Source organism: Thermobia domestica, chromosome 13 (genome assembly GCF_964235325.1).
Source record: "Thermobia domestica chromosome 13, izTheDome1.hap1.1, whole genome shotgun sequence".
NCBI classification, from domain to species: domain Eukaryota; kingdom Metazoa; phylum Arthropoda; class Insecta; order Zygentoma; family Lepismatidae; genus Thermobia; species Thermobia domestica.
In genome coordinates, this window is record NC_137466.1 from 77234613 (window position 1) to 77251493 (window position 16881).

Here is a 16881-nt window from a genome sequence, read left to right on the forward strand (position 1 = left end):
TGAGCATGTTCTCAGTCTGTAATTTAGCAAGTTTTAAAATAATGTAGCTCATTGCAGTACAACAATAAGTACGTGTGCGTGACCGCGCGAGAAGGAAGATCATGAAGTTTTACAGGCTTGTTTTCCAATGCATCAGGAAATTAATCTTACTTTAAACAGGAAATAGTCAGTTGTCACGACTACATGAACAAAGACATTCTAATTTTTTAAATTTTTATTTTATTTATTTATTTTTTACTTTTTTAGATCGAAGTAACCAAATTTGAAGAAATCGATGAAGTTCAAATGGAAATACGATTGCGAGAGCTGCTTTGGGAAAGCCAAGATGCGTGGGACGAAATAGTAGCTGAGTGGCTTGCAGCAGACTTCACTACTTTAGATCCTGAAGATTTGCAAGCTATTACTATGAAATATCTGAAGTACTGCCATCAGTTGGAGAAAGGATTACCACCAAACCAACTTGTTCCTAGACTGAAAGAAAAGGTTGAGAAAATGAAAGAAAAGGTAAGAATGTAATTTTAATTATAAAGAGTTTTACGAAAAAAATCATTCAAACTACAAACAGTATTGTTCCTAGAGTATTATTCAACGAAATAACCTGAAAAGAATAGACAGAGTAACCCAAGATAATTCAGTATACTGCAAGAACTTTAATAATAATAATAATAATAATAATAATAATAATAATAATAATAATAATAATATAGAATTCAAGGCTCATTCCGGAAAAATTCATAAATTTTATTTATTTGGGATTTGAGTGTTCTTTGTGTCCAAGTTATATTTAAAATTACTTGTTACTTTGTATGGATCATATTGGTCACGACGACGCACAGTGGGGCGAAAACGCAAAAAGCTGGCCAAAAGTAAAAAAAAAAAAAAAAAAAAAAAAAAAAAAAAAAAAAAAAAAAAGATAGTAATATAGGAATTTTTTTATGTAGTTGGCTAGAGTGATGTTAGAAGGGTCCAAATCCATAAATAGAATAGGATTTTTACTTTATTCCGACTACCTGAGCCACTCTTAAATAGACCCTTCAGCAGGTCAAATGTGTAGAGAACAATAGAAGAATTGTGACGCGTCCGTTGAAACGGTTGTAACTTTCGAACGCGTTCATAGTTTTTAAATCTGTAAAGTTTTCCTATATCGTACTGGTAAGTAGAATAAGTGCATCAAGTGAAAAATTAATAATAATGATGTAATAATTTATAATTTGAATCTCAAGTCAGGCAAAATTTTCACATTGTTTATATATATTATTAACTTAAAGCGTTGAAAACATTATGTGCACCCTCGTGCACCACGTTCATATTTTGTTGAATGGTAGTCTAAATATTAATTAATGCTGTCGACAAAAACGTAGCTGCCAAAACGTGCCAATTACGAAGCGTGTTGACGTTAATTATTGTTCATTTAATGTTACAGTGACAAGCCGTTCCAGTTATCATAACCGAATCAAATACCAATAATTTGTGTCATTTAAGTAATAATACATTTCTAATAAATAAGAACGTAAGTAACAAGTAATTGTTCATTAAAATATGTGAAAAAAGTGAATGTTTTTAAAGAAACATTGTGAAAATTTCGAAGTATGTTGACATTCTTTTTATTCCGCCATTTTGGATCCGCCATTTTGTTTTTTTCAACTTTAGTTGCAGAATCTTAATCAGCAGCCTCAATAACCCCTTAATACTAAATTTCATTCAATTTGAATCTAGTTATCATATTTTGGCCAGCTTTTTGCGTTTTCGCCCCACTGCACAGTGGGCCAGAATCAGAATCTGACTGGAAAAAACTAGTTTTGGCAACTACGTCTAATCTACATTCGAACAGCACAGTTGTGTTAAGTAATAAATAAGGTTTCTTGCTGCATATCAGTAAACACGGATAACAGCATATAGTGGCGGCAGCAGCACTTCAAAATTGATAGTTCATTATCTGTTTTATAGCACACTGAATTGGGATAGTATTAACGTAAGGTTTGTAGTTTAATTGCGCATGTGAAATGGCAATGAACGATCGCAAAATAAGCTATGAGTAAAGGTATGTATATGTGCTTGCTGTTTGACTAAAGTTTTGATTGATTGGTTTACGTTGCTGTTCTGTAGAAGCATTTCTAGAGAGTCGAAGTATTCACGTATTGAAGAACTGCTATTGGAAATTGAAATTGAGATTTAAAAATGTACGTTCATGTCTGTATTGAGATCTTTCGTCATGGTGTAGTTTGATATATGTACTTCGAAATACAGTTGTGATCTACTGCCCGTTCTAAACCATCACTTTATAATTATGATACGAGCAGTTATGGAATGTAAATTCTTTCTGTGGATGTTCTTTGCAGTGTGAGAGTGACTTTAAGTGATTTCGAGAAGCGTTGGAAGCTATGTAATAGAATGACTGATAAATTTTTATCCAAATATAATGATTGGTTGGAAGAACATATTAAGTTCTCTGATAAAGTATTTACTGGTTTCAAAAGGATCTCTTGAAGCCAAGAGCATAGGCCTTTGACAAGCAAATCAGGCAGACCTAGTAAACTCTTCGAAGATCCGGAAACAAAGTCGAAGAAAAAACTTGTACAACCACTCGTTACAAAGCATTCTGAGTAAGAGCTGGTCTTGGCTACCCAATGTTCATTGAGAGCTGCTGGAAAAAGAGATGCCGCGGTTGTATTAGGAGAAATCACTCAAACGACACCTAAGGGAGCAAAGAAAATCAAAAAGGCTTATCATTCACCAAAATTCTCTCAAACACTTATTCTCCGGATGAAGTCGTGGAACTTATAGATAACAACTTAACAAAAAGACAGTATGCACATTTGAGACTAGTTGCAAAGGCAAAACATTGTGATATATATCCGTCGTATAAAGTGGTGTGGGAAGCAAAATTAAAGCGTTATCCCAGAGAAAAGAATATTATAGTAACAGCCGAAGATAATTTACAAGCAATAGTAAATCAGACAATTGAGCGCATCGTGATTTTACATGAAGATTATATTAAACAGTGCATCAAAGATGGAGACGTAATGAAATTAGTGTGTGACTTGGGTTGCGATGGAAGCAGTTGTCATAATGTATATAAGCAGAAAGTTGAAACAGAAGATAAATTGAACTAGTGGCTCAGATATTTTTGCTATCTCCTTCGTTTCCTTACAGTTGTATTCAACATCAGATGGGGAGGTTGACAAAGCAATTTTGTAGCAAAATCCCAAACCATCGTCGCCTAGATTTTGTCGACCCATTAAATTATTGTACCAGAAAAGAGAACTGAACTGTCGAGAAAAGAGGTGTGTTCAATGAAAACGCAAATACGCAATTTAAAGCCTACTAATGTACCAATTCAGGAGAAGGAAGTAAATGATATCCCTAAACTTGTGTTCACAATGGTGAATGGGAAGATGTGAAACTCTGTTACAGAAACTTTCTCCTCAAACGTACTCCTTGAAGGCACTTAAAGTCACTCTCACACTGCAAAGAACGTCCACAGAAAGAATTTACATTCCATAACTGCTCGTATCATAATTATAAAGTGCTTCGTTTGATGGTTTAGAACGCAATACCTCGTACAGGTTCTTCACGTCACGAAGAGCATATCCGGCTCGCTACACCTAACTTTGAAAATACGATAAATATAAAAATCGGGCAAGAACGGGCAGTAGATCACAACTGTATTTCGAAATACATATATCAAACTACACCATGACGAAAGATCTCAATACAGACATGAACGTACATTTTTAAATTTCAATTTCAATTTCCAATAGCAGTTCTTCAATACGTGAATACTTCGACTCTCTAGAAATGCTTCTACAGAACAGCAACGTAAACCAATCAATCAAAACTTTAGTCAAACAGCAAGTACATATACATACCTTTACTCATAGCTTATTTTGCAATCGTTCGTTGCCATTTCACATGCGCAATTAAACCACAAACCTTTCGTTAATACTACCCCAATTCAGCGTGCTATAAAACAGATAATGAACTATCAATTTTGAAGTGCTGCTGCCGCCACTATATGCTGTTATCCGTGTTTACTGATACGCAGCAAGAAACCTTATTTATTACTTAACACAACTGTGCTGTTCGAATGTAGATTAGACGTAGTTGCCAAAACTAGTTTTTTCCAGTCAGATTCTGATTCTGGCCCACTGTGCACTGTGCGACGATTAGAATTTGCTACTTAGCTATTTATCAGATAAAAAATAAAATAAATCAATGAAATTGGTAATTTCTGGGTAAAGTTTGTATTTCACTGAGGACAACAAAATTAAGACTTAACTTGGTTTTCTCTTTTTTTCTTGATATAATATGAAGGAATTGTTTTTCCATGCCTTGCACTCTGTTTACATCTCCAAGAAAATATATATATTAATGGAACTTCATAGCAAAGTTTACGTAAGTTAAGGATTATTCGTAGACATGTGAAATGTTTTTAATGTTTCTTCTTGTGAGACAATCTTCTACTTCTTTTCAAAAGAAAGAGATTGTACGATAACAAGAGGAAAGAAAATAATTTCATTTAGAAATCTTTTTTATGAATTACTTTCACTTACCGTTTTTAGTCGTAAATAGTGGCGGCTCTTAGGGAAGTCACATCGGTAAAAAGTAAAATCTTGCTGCTACAAATTAAAACAAGAAAACTTACGTAACATGCTAATTCGTGCATACAAGAATTAGTACATCGAGTAAGTTTTCTTCCGTTAGTTCGTAGCCATAAAGGTTTAATTTTTACCGATATGACTTCCGCCACTGGTCTTAATTTCTCTTTATCGTATCTTTCTCTGAAGAAGTAGGCTGAATCCAACTAATGGAGACAATGGGAAGCTGTTCACAAAGATAGAAGCAAGAGCAATAAATATTTTAGTATGTCGTCCTTATAGAGGGTGTCCCACATAAAACCGGTACACCTCACGCACGAGATTTAAGTAACACTTTGACAGCAACAATGAATAGATAATACTAATGCTAAACAGTTACCTGTTTATAAGAGATGCTGGAAGTGGTGGCCATGGGCATCCAGGCATCGCTGACCTCGTTTGATGACGTTACCGGCAACACACTGTAATTCTTCAGACGTGATGTTAATTTCTCTAGCAGTGTTCCGTTTAAGATCTTCTATTGTGTGAGGATTGTCACCATACAATTTGCTTTTCAATGTGCCCCATAAATAAAAATCACACGATATTAAGTCCGGGAACTGTGGGGGCCAAAGCCCTCTACTGACAAGTCTGTCTGCAGGAAACACGTTGCTGATGTGGGCCATACTTTGGTTGGGTGTGTGAGCAGTTGCTCCATCTTGTTGGAATACTACATACGGTTTCTTTGCAGAGGTTCTTCATGTAGAATACGTGGGTTGTCCTGCGACCAGTATCTGCAATTCCGGGATTTTACATAACCTGACATGTGAAATCAGGCCTCATCTGACATGAAGTAAAGCAAATGGTTCAAGTAACCGTTAGCAGTTGATGTTAAGAACAAGTTACAATAATGAACTCTTTTTCTTCCTGGTCCTCAAGTTTCAGCTTTTGCACTACACTAATACGATAGGTTTTTAATCTCTTATCTTTAGTACATGATAACACGATGTACAGGATACAACAACCTGCTGCAATAACCTCCTTATCGACTTGCGGGGCTTATCATAATGTCCGTGTGAATTCTGTTTATAGTTTTGAGGGTCCTCAGTGTCGGTCGCGTATTCCTCTGCACACTCTGAACGGATTATACAGCCTTTCATTTCTTGTACAGGTCTTGAATAGTGTTGGTCGTGGGAAGTTCTCTACCAGGATACTTCGCTTGAAGCATTTCTTTACATTCCTTTATGGAGCCTGTTTTTATGTAAAACTCCACGATATCAAGTCGATGTTCTAATGCAAACTGCCTTCCATTTCTGTCATAAATGTTCCTTGTTACCACAAGCACTGATTCAGCGCATAACACATTGCAATAATTCAACAATACGAGCTTCTCACAACAATTGACGCATGAATACACTGCTGCACTCAACTTTCCGATAAAATGCAGTGTAGCTAACTTTTTAGACTGTTATCAGAAGCAGTTTAACTAGAGATGATTAATCGGTACGTGAGATGTACCGGTTTTATGTGGCACATCCTGTATGTTAATTAATGTGGTAGAATTAGAATTGTTAAAATGTTTTTGACCTAACACAGTTCACAGTTAAGATCATTCCCAAAGATGAGTTTTGTAGCTTTGCATATGATAGCTCTACATAAATTCTGGGAGACAGAGTGGTTTTGTTTCTTCTTTCGAATGTAGTTCTAAACCATTATGAACGTCAAATAATGAATGCTTCGATAGTAAAATATACTCGTTACTTCGGATGTATGAGTCATACATTCTTTCTATTTTTTTAAGTTCCACAAGTAACATTTTTGTTTAGCCAGTTAAATGATATAATTCTACGATCAAAGTCACAAAAGAACACGAGAAAAAGATAGTGCAAACCTCTTTGATCTTTTCACTTATAGATGAAGATGGATTATTCACTATGGATTATTAATTTTTATTTTCCAGCTTCCGTTTATTACGAACTTAAGGAATCCAGCCATGAAACCACGACATTGGGCCAAAGTGGAAGAAATACTAGATTACAAATTTGACCCAGAACAAGTTGTTACTCTTCAGCTGTTTGTAGACATTGGTGCTTTTGCTTATACATCAGAAATGCAAGAAATATCCGGGCAAGCGAGCTCTGAAGCTAGTTTGGAATTATTATTAAAGAAGGTATGTAGATAAAATTTCTTCAGAGGATTAAAAAAGAAAGAAAAAAAAAACTCTTTAAGAATATAAGCTAATGGAAACCTTTAAAAGAAGCACTGATAGTCACAGTGATTTTTTAGTTAGTGCTTTTCGTTCGAAGTCCATCGTTATTCTTAAAAGAAAAGAAAAGAAAAAGAAAAATCATCCGAATTTGTAGTTTCATTTTCACATATAAAACAAAATTTTATGCATCTCAAGTTTTGGTTTAATCTGTACTGCACACGTAGAGCCATTATTTGCTAGTTAATGTTGCATTTCTCACGTAAATTTATATCAATGAATGTTGTAATTGTCTAAAAGCAAATATTATTCAGTTTTTCTAAATAATGCCGCATTAATAACCAAACAATTTATTTACTCATTGCGGATTCTGTAGTTGTAATGAGGTTTATTACTGTGGCTAAATTTCTTCTTTTGTGTACAGGTTGAAGATTCTTGGAAAGCTTTGGAATTCACTTGTGTTCCGCATAAAGAGTACAAAGATGTGTACATTTTGGCTGGAACAGATGAAGTTCAAGTTGTAATTGAAGAGAGTAATATTAATATTTCAACCATTTCAAGCTCAAGGCATGTAGGACCAATTAAACCTCGTGTTGATGAGTGGGCTAACAAATTAGATATTATGCAGAAAACGCTGGTGAGTACTGCGACAAGTTTATACTTCTTACATAATTTAATGATGTGAAATCTTTCAGGTTATTGTCCCACGATTATACTCTTTAGGTTACGGGAGATGGATGATTAAGACAAGTGAATGATCATAAAATAATCGGGGGAATGAGAATGTGGAAGGAAGCGGGAATACCCCTGAGAAAACTCACGGACACGATGTTGTCCACCACAAACTTACGTGGCTGAAGATCGAAACAGGGAGGGTAAATTCTCTACCATTAAACCACCGTGCTCCCCTTTATTTTAGTCAAGAAAATGTATTTTATGAGTTTGAACTAAGATTGTACTGGGTGGAAGTGATATTCAGTATATTTAATTAAACATTTAGAAGTAAATGTGTCAAATTTTTAGAATATTATTAATAAAATGTCAATTACTATTTTTAATTTAAATAAAAAAAAAAGTAATTGCGAAGAGAAACATCGAGGGAATTTTTTTTTTCTTTCAAGTAAGAATAATATTGCAGGTAATGAACGGAAAGAGAAAATTACAATTTTCTAGAAAAATGACTGTAATAACTTTACATATATTTCATGAACCAATAAATCAGTAAGACTTTTTGCTAAGCTTATCCCTTTTTTTTTTTTTTTTTTTTTAATTAGTGAACAACTTAAACAGAATTAAGAATATCAAAAATAGAAATTGAGCCAGGTAACATCTGCAAAATGCTACTACATAAACTAGTAATTGTTTTCATATGTTTTATTTTAGACTACAAATTTACGTGCGCAGTTTATGACATCATATTTATAGGGCACCGAGATTTCTACATCATATTAAATTAAAGTAGACTAAAGGCCAAGGGGCCCTAGGGAACTTTTTCCACTATATTAGAAATATTCCTTAGGGTCCTTAAAATCAAAAAAATATTTGTTGGTTAACATGTAAGTGCAACACCTGGGCCCTGGGGTTCTTAACCCTTTAGAATTCCTGTATATTTACAGACATTGATGGAATCTTTTTAAATGACCGTAGATCAAACCGTTAGTACAACATTGGAACAAGTTATACCACGATCGATTTGTAAGATTGTAGGCTTTCGGTTTACGTACTGAACGGGGCACTTCCGCGTACAAAGGAAAACTAATTGAGGGATATTTAAGAAAATTTCCCTTAAAAACGTCCCTCCACGCGATTCTTTTAGTTATTACGTGGCAACACTGCAAACTAGGTGAATAGTAAAATGTATTTAGATTTTCTGTTTTATGTTTAACCTAAACTGGAAATTTCGTCTTAATCCTACAAATAGCAGCAGAGGAAATATGTATTTTATAATCTTCACAGAGTTCATAATAATTGATTTTCGTGGAAGTACGAGTATGACTTTGTGTCAATGTTCCGTTTTATTTTTCTGTAGAAAACAAGTGATACAAATTATTCTAGTTGATTTTCTCATTCGTTACACTATGACAGATACCAGTAAAGAGAACTTCCCACAGAAGATTTTATGGTTTGTTGGTCTATGGTATAATAGAAATTATTTCAATGCTATAATTTTACTATTGTGCAGTTACATTATGTTTTTTTTTGAAAATACTTATTGTTCTGGTATTCCACAATGAATTCAACTTCCAAACATGTTTGTTGGGATGTGAAGTTATCAAACAACTCTCGAAGTTACTTCGTGTATTCTTATTACATGCGCACCCAGGTAATCGCACTTATTATAGTATGTAATATGTAGTTTTTTTTAATTGCCGTAATATTAAATAATTTGTTATATTCTTTGTGATCTTGTCTGTCTGTAAGTTGATAATAGTAGCACATTCGTCCTGAAATCCACGTGTTCTCAGTTTTTCTGATGAAGAATGGCAAACAAAAAGAAGTCTGTCAGACATACGTCAATTGCAACAAGAAAAGGGATTGCTATTGCGAAAAATCAAAAATTTTGTGTAATACACTAAGCATAAAACGAAACTAACATGAGGAGGACAAATTTCATTGAAAAAAGTTTCTATAAATGCTTTCAGGTCAAAGAAATGCGGCAAGAGAGTGACACTGCAAAACTGCACCGCTTAACGTTAATTTGCATCCAAATTCGTACAGAATACGACACAAACACGGTCTATCGCTGGAACTACCAAAGTTTCACGAAATTACCACCTTTGCTAAGGCAGTCTGCTGAGTCATGTGTGGCGGAAAACTGTGCACTCTTAGTGGATAATTCACTCTATTTGGAGCTATTCGACAGTATGTAGCAGACATCCTGTTGAACAAGCAGCAGCGTGTATTTTGCCAGAAATAGAGCTAAAATTGGGATCACGATAAAAGGGAATGGATGTTTCATGGGAAACTCTAGTGACATAACAGGAAGGTGAATCACTAAGTCCCCCCATCCCCTTTCCTTGGTAGGAGATGTGACTGACATTTAGAGTGTCACTCCTAGATGGCAGTATTATTATTGTGGCTACTAGTCTGGAAACATGGAAAACCTGGAAAAGTCAGAGAATTTTAAATTTCTGGAAATGTCAGGGAATTTTCTGAATATTTTTGGTAAAGTTAGGTTTATTTCATTGCCTTTACACTTTATCTGCACACTTTTCGCTACAGCAGAGGTCATCATACAGTGAAGGACTTCTGAGAAGAGTTGGCAACCCTTGCGTCTGGAGCTCGTGGTTTCTAATCTCCATGTTAAAAATGATCCTCATGTCCAGGAGTATAGCTAGGCTATTGAAACCGATGACTCCCAATAAAGTCCTAAATAATACTTGTTCTGGTCTTATTGATTTTAATGTACCGAGCGATAAGTTAGAGCCTAACTATGTATGATTAACTCTAATTTATAATATAATGCGTTCATATTCCATTTTCAGTGCAGTTGGGCATTCCGCGTGTCTTTTGTGATTTTTACTATTATTTTGCAGGTTAGTTTTGTGAATATTTTTTGGTATGCTTATAACTTTTTAATAAGATAATTTTTTTTTCTAGCAAGTGCTCATATTTTTGTAGAAAACGTGAATGTAGTAGACAGAGCTCAGCGATTATTACCACACTTGAAGTATGTCGATTCAGTTTCAATTAGTAATCGAGAACCATCTTTGTGGCAGTTTAAAATTGTTAAATCATGTCTGAAAGATTCTTTGCTTGCAGCTAAATTAGCTTTCCTCCAAACCGTTGCTGCCGACATTCAACCTTTTTTTTGCGAAATTTCTTCCGACTCAGCAGTGCTTCCTCTTCTTTATGGTGAAATACTTAAACTTCTGTTAAAAAAATCCATGGTGATTTAAGCAGTAAGTTCTGAAAACCCGATAGAAGTTTGTCTAGAAGATGGTAATAAGGACCTATGTTCGACTAGGTAGGTTGATGTCGGATTTGCAACACGTACGGCATTTAAATCAGAAAACTTATTTGAACTGGATATCCTTCATTTTCGGAGAGATTGTTTGCATATTTTAACAGTTTTTTTGTAAGAAGATTCTGTGTAAATTGCCATTGAAATACAGACTTACTTCTGATACTGCATGCCTCTTTCCCGATTCTGTTTTAAACAAGAGACTTGGGGAGGAACAAACAACCGTAGCATTGGAAGTGCTTGTAGAGAATCATCATCTGCCTGGCCCTGCTATTGATGAAATAAAACGACTCTACAGTGAAATTTGTATTCCATATCAGTTATCACAAGAATGAAGAATTTTGACGTAACTAAGGATCGTTTAAATTACTTGTGATTCCTCATTCTTGACAACACTAACACCAACCAGGAGCGGATCCAGGGGGGACGATCGGGGCGATCGCCCCCCCAGAAGAGGAAACTTTCTTATTTTATATAAATAAAACCCATCCCAAAGTTTGGAGCCCTTAAAAGTAGCAGTATGAGAACCCCCCCAGAAGTCGCTCCTGGATCCGCCCCTGACACCAACAACAACTTTTCAGCATTCATTAAGAAAATTCTAGCAATATCACACGGAAACGCAGTTCCTCATTGAGTAAGGAGTTTTTTTTTTTTTTTTTTTTTTAATTATAATCTGCACGAAGAGTCGTTAGTTTCGCAGAAAATAGTACATGACGCTGTCACGTTCCACGGAGGTGTTCAGCCAATGCCAGTCTCAAAGCAGTTAATTCATATAGCAAGAAATGCAAGTGCCAAATGGAAAGATGCTCTCAGAAGGAAAGAGACAACAACTGAGGCAGAGAAAAATCGTTCGAAAGAGAGAGAGCAGCTGCAGAGTAACAAGAACTGAAGAAAAAGAAGGAAAAAATCCTTGAAAGGCAGCAAAAGAAATCAACGAAGTTGATGAACACAAGAAATCTTAAGATAAAATTCAGTAACGTGATCATAATTGGAAATCTCATTTAGGTTTTAGTGTTCTAGATTATAAAAATACTCTGTATTTAGTATTCTACATAGAAATACAAAATATAGAATACTTTTATAATCTAGAAATCTAAAATCCACAATGTTTGTCAGTATTTGTATCTTGCAACGACATTCTTGTTAGTATCCATATATCGTGCATATTAGCCTTACTTCTTGTCCTGGAATAATAAAAATTCTAATAGAAGTAAATCACTTGAATAGTTCAGTTTATGTAACTGAGTGTACCTCACAAGTACGTGTTATGAAATATAAACCCGTTATACACATTTTTATGTATTATTATGTATGTTTTGTCATTCACATTTTTTTGTATTTGAAATATATATATATATATATAAGTTGTATTGAAGCAAGGAGTGGAGAGAAAGGACTATAAGGGGAGATGAGAAGCCATCAAAAATATATTGTATTTAACAATATTGTTCTTGACAGGAATAAATAGGTACTTATTTAAGTATTGTTCATATTTTTATACAGCTGTCGCAATTAAGAGAACACATATTATAAAACTACAAGTGTTTAGGGAATAGTGTTTACTTAACTTCACTAAAATATTGTCTGGAAAATTTTCTTGTTTGGTCTCGAAAACCTTTAAAAGTCAGGGAATTTTATTATTCACTTTAGTCATGTAGACTTTTATGAGAGTTTCTAATTCGTTTCTTTTGCGAGATACATTTAATCTTAACAGGTGGGTACAAAATGATCCTCCCCCTCCCCCTTGGTAGTCCGCATTACAAAAAATACCTAGGTAGTGCGAGGGTTAATTCATGTAACAGTATTTTGCAGATACTACCTGCCTCAGTTTCTAAGTTTCATTGTTTTTAAATTATTCACTAAAATTGAAAAAAAAAAGAAAAAAATGGCGTTGAATTTAACCAAGAGTCGTATGATTCTACATTATTCATTCTTTTCGGAAAATCCGGAAACGATAGTTTACTTGTAAGAATGAATTCTGTATAAAGATGAGCACTAATTATTTGGCCATATATTTAAAATTTCATTAATTATGTTTGATGGATGTCCTCTTAGAAAAAGTCAGAAAGATAGCTAAGCAGCGACAGTGAGTATTGTTTGCGATTCGCTGTTTCTTCCTCAGAAAGAAAAGAGGTGCTTTGCAAATCTATAGTATAGTCTAAATTTGTTATTATTAATCTATCTCATAAGAATTCAAAAATGATAAGTTTTTGTGAAAATTTATATGCAGAGGAAGGATGAATTCCTTTTAGAAATTATTTGAACCTACATAATCAGCTACAGGATGAAGTACTCGACGTTGTTCGGTAAAATATAAGAAATTGTAGCTCTTTTACACAGGAGTTCTTATCCCAAGTTTGGAAAACATTGAGAGACTCTCCAGTTATTTGTAATGAGGAGTTTATATTCCGAGTTTCATCTTTACTTCAGAGATTGCTGAGATACTCTACTTTTAGCATAAATTTTGAACCTCCTTAGGAGATGCATTTTAATCAAAGTGACATGATAAATGTACATACATTGCTATTTTTCTTTTGTTGAAAGTTATGACAGGAAAAAATATATATTATAGTTTACACTCAAATTAATTAATGTTTCATTTGCAGGATGAATGGTTGGATGTTCAACGAAACTGGTTGTATTTAGAATCCATCTTTTCAGCTCCAGATATTCAACGACAACTGCCAACGGAAGCTAAATTATTTATTCAGGTGGACAAAACTTACAAAGAAATTATGCGGAATGTCCACAAGGTGATTGTTCTTAATTTGCTGTTGTATTCTCCTAGTACTAATTTTAAAAGAAGAAAAATTACCTGAATATTGAGAAAATAAAAACGCACATATTTTATATATAGGTTTAAGATTAGGAATTAGATTTCTAGGCTTTCGGCATCTGTGGCCATGTTAGCCCGTCACATGGGGGGATGACGTCCCTCGGCGATCACACTGCCTGGAAAATTGGGGAGGAAGAAAGGAGTGGGGAAGGAATCAGCCTGGGATCATTATGGGAGATATCATTCCGACATGTGCCTAATATGAGTGAGAAAAACTCAGGAAAACCTCCCTCCGGATGGCTGACCTAAAAAACTTTTTCGTTTGCGACTGAGTGTCCCCACTGGAAATTGAACTCGGTACTATACGTAGATTTGAATTATGAAATATACAGTTTATTGGATACATTGTAATATATGGATCAACTATTATTCATACTAATACAACAAAGAGTAGAAGTAAAACAGTAATAACGTAGACAGAAAAACTAAAATAAATTTATCTAAGAAGATTACGGAACCACAGCCTTTGACTTCAGCTCTCTATCATATTTTTCATACGTTTCCAAGTCTAGGATATTACCAGCAGTCTATTTTATGTTAATAATCTAGATAGATGCTGTACTCCAAGTACTTTAATACTTTTGTTTTCATTATGGAACAGTCAACATCACAAAGGTTCTTCTCTTATTCCATTTAAAGTGATAGTAATGTGTGTATAGACTATTGAATGATACCATGAACATTGTACTACTATCAACATTATTCTAACATTGGTGGTTTTTTTTTTTTTTTTTAATGAGGAAATTGTGAGACAGGGCAAGAGTAATTTAGAATTGCTATTCAATTGTTACGAACATACTGTTAAAAGTCTGAGCACATTAATAATTGTTCAGAATATTCCAGACAAAATACACTGTATTCATATAAACCTGTGTTTGTTAGACTTGTTTTGCAAAACAAATACCATTGTTGACATAATGAAACGAAAATACATTGTTCTGTTTCCATTGTGACAAATCTGTTGAGAAAATTTGCGTTCATCGAAATACCAGTCTTTAGCATTGGTAAGAGCCTTAGAAATCTCAATTATTTGTTTGACATATTTATCCAACTTTTGTGACTCCAACAGTTTTGAAGAGATTTTCATAGATATTCAGTATTCGTTGGCATGTGTTCACCTACTATCATGTGAAATTCATCCTACAAAAGCTCAATGGGTGACAAATCGTAAAACTTTAGTGGCTATTCAATTTGTGTGAAGATGTGAGCCTGTTCTTTGCTTGCAGATAATTATTGCATAATTTAGGAGAATGTTTGGGATTGTTGTTCTGTTGTAGTACGAAATTACGGCGTTTCTAATGGAACTGCGTGCCTCAGTTAAATTTTGTGATTACGTTTTTGTCAATTATTCTCTTGATTTGATTTAAATCACCAGTTTGATTGCCTATAGAACATTCCCACACAATGAAACTACCCTTTTCGTGTTTTAGTGTGAGTATTACACAGTCGGGATGAAAGCACTTTCCGGAAGAGGTAACTCACAAACATGTAGCGTTGGGAATTGAAAACTTGAAATTTAGGTTCGTCAGTGCAGAGTACTACTCTTCCGTTGTTCATTGGCTCCGTCATTATGTTTTTGCTCGAGCACCGTTTTCCAATATCTCCTGCTTGAAGTAGTAGTTTCATTACTGCAATCACCCCCAAGATCGTAACTCTGCAGATTTAAGACCACTGTCCCATCTGATATTGTTTGGGGGCAGCTCTTCCGTGGTTCTGTTGCTACTTCCGGAGCGGTTAAACGTGCTCTTCGTTTGCTTGTAGTTTTACTGAAATTGTAGTTACGAGAAGTTATTATTTCTGGACGACCATTTTGTTTCCATGCAATATTTACACCAGTTTGTGACTATCTTTTAAGAGTCAAACGGATTGCTCCGACTAATATCTGCAAGACTGAACGATTTTCCGCAAAGAATACCCTCTTCTCTCAAAATAACCACTTGAGCATGTGATTCGACACTTAGTTTACAGTCTTTCTTCCGCATGTTATAGTACTTGCACGTTCTTCCTATTAATTTATTAACTCACTCAAGTGAAGGCAGTACGATTGCATGGTGCACATTCGCACCCAATTCACTAATATATGACACGATTGAGTAGCACACACACAACTATTCGTGGTAATAAACAGACTACTGATAAGGATTCGTACAAACACTATCAGATGACGTTTAACAGTGCATCACCAGACAAAGCGTGACGTTAGTTGTCTGTTCATTATTTATTTGTTTACCGCTAAACGGTTTTACTTCAATGAATGTGTCTCAAATTAAACAGAATCATGCATTCTCGTACCCTTATACACCAATAATCAGATGTTTGTAAAGACATCATGTCTTTTAATTGTGATGTATTGAAAAATCAGAGTAGTGTGCTCAGACTTTTGATAACGACTATATTCTGACGTACATAGGTTAGAACGTTGCATATCACAACGTTCACTATTTAATTGCTTAAGCTGACAGTCAGAACATCCGCGCAGGTCTCTATCCGCTTCAACTGGCATTCGATTTCACATTTTCATATTTACTTATTATATTCTTTGTCTAGTATCAACTTCAAGATAAATTTGCTTGGGTAAATTTTCCCCATAATTTGAAGTTTTCTGTGTGCCGTGTGAAGGTTCGTTTAATTTCTTTAAAAATATGATTCAAAGTTTCAAACATTACTGAATCCTTACTAAGCGAAATTATATAGGAAGAGATATGAAAACAATAACAACATTTAATCTGTTTGCACATATGTTAAATTGTAGAACTAACAATTGAGTTCACTAAAGGTAAGTTTCCATTTTACATAAATCTTGTAGCAGTCATTAAAAAAAAAAAAAAAAAAAAATGCAACCCGATTTTTCTATGTACTGTTTATATGTTACAACTTCCTAAAAGCAAGAAAGGTATCTCTACCCATGCAGCACTGCACTCTAGTGGACAAATAGTGAACCTCCTCATTAAAAACGTGTATTTTGGCGCACTTCCCCTCCCTGTCCAAAAGAATCCGTTGTTCCGGAAGTGGCCAAACTGTTTTTTCCTTTATGTCAGCAGGAGGGCGATAGCAGGTAGCAAGCAAGACGACCCACAAAGTTACACATGGTTCAACTCCTTGCAAGATGAAAAAAATGTTGTATGTCCCTTTCAAGATTATGTTTACATGGAGAAATATAGTAGGGTTTCAATTTTTTATTATTATTATTATTATTATTATTATTATTATTATTATTATTATTATTATTATTATTATTATTATTATTATTATTATTATTATTATTATTATTTTTTTTTTTTTTTTTTTATGACAGCTA

General features: G+C 34.4%; 1 protein-coding gene across 1 annotated transcript in view; it reads left to right on the forward strand.

Annotated features, from left to right (window-relative positions):
* Dhc16F (Dynein heavy chain at 16F) overlaps positions 1–16881 on the forward strand; it is a 418273-nt gene that overhangs the window by 126790 nt on the left and 274602 nt on the right. Inside the window, exons 18-21 of the mRNA XM_081735970.1 lie at positions 247–504; positions 6538–6747; positions 7208–7420; positions 13354–13500. Coding sequence (XP_081592096.1) covers positions 247–504; positions 6538–6747; positions 7208–7420; positions 13354–13500 — 828 coding nt within the window. The remainder of the gene's footprint in view (positions 1–246; positions 505–6537; positions 6748–7207; positions 7421–13353; positions 13501–16881) is intronic.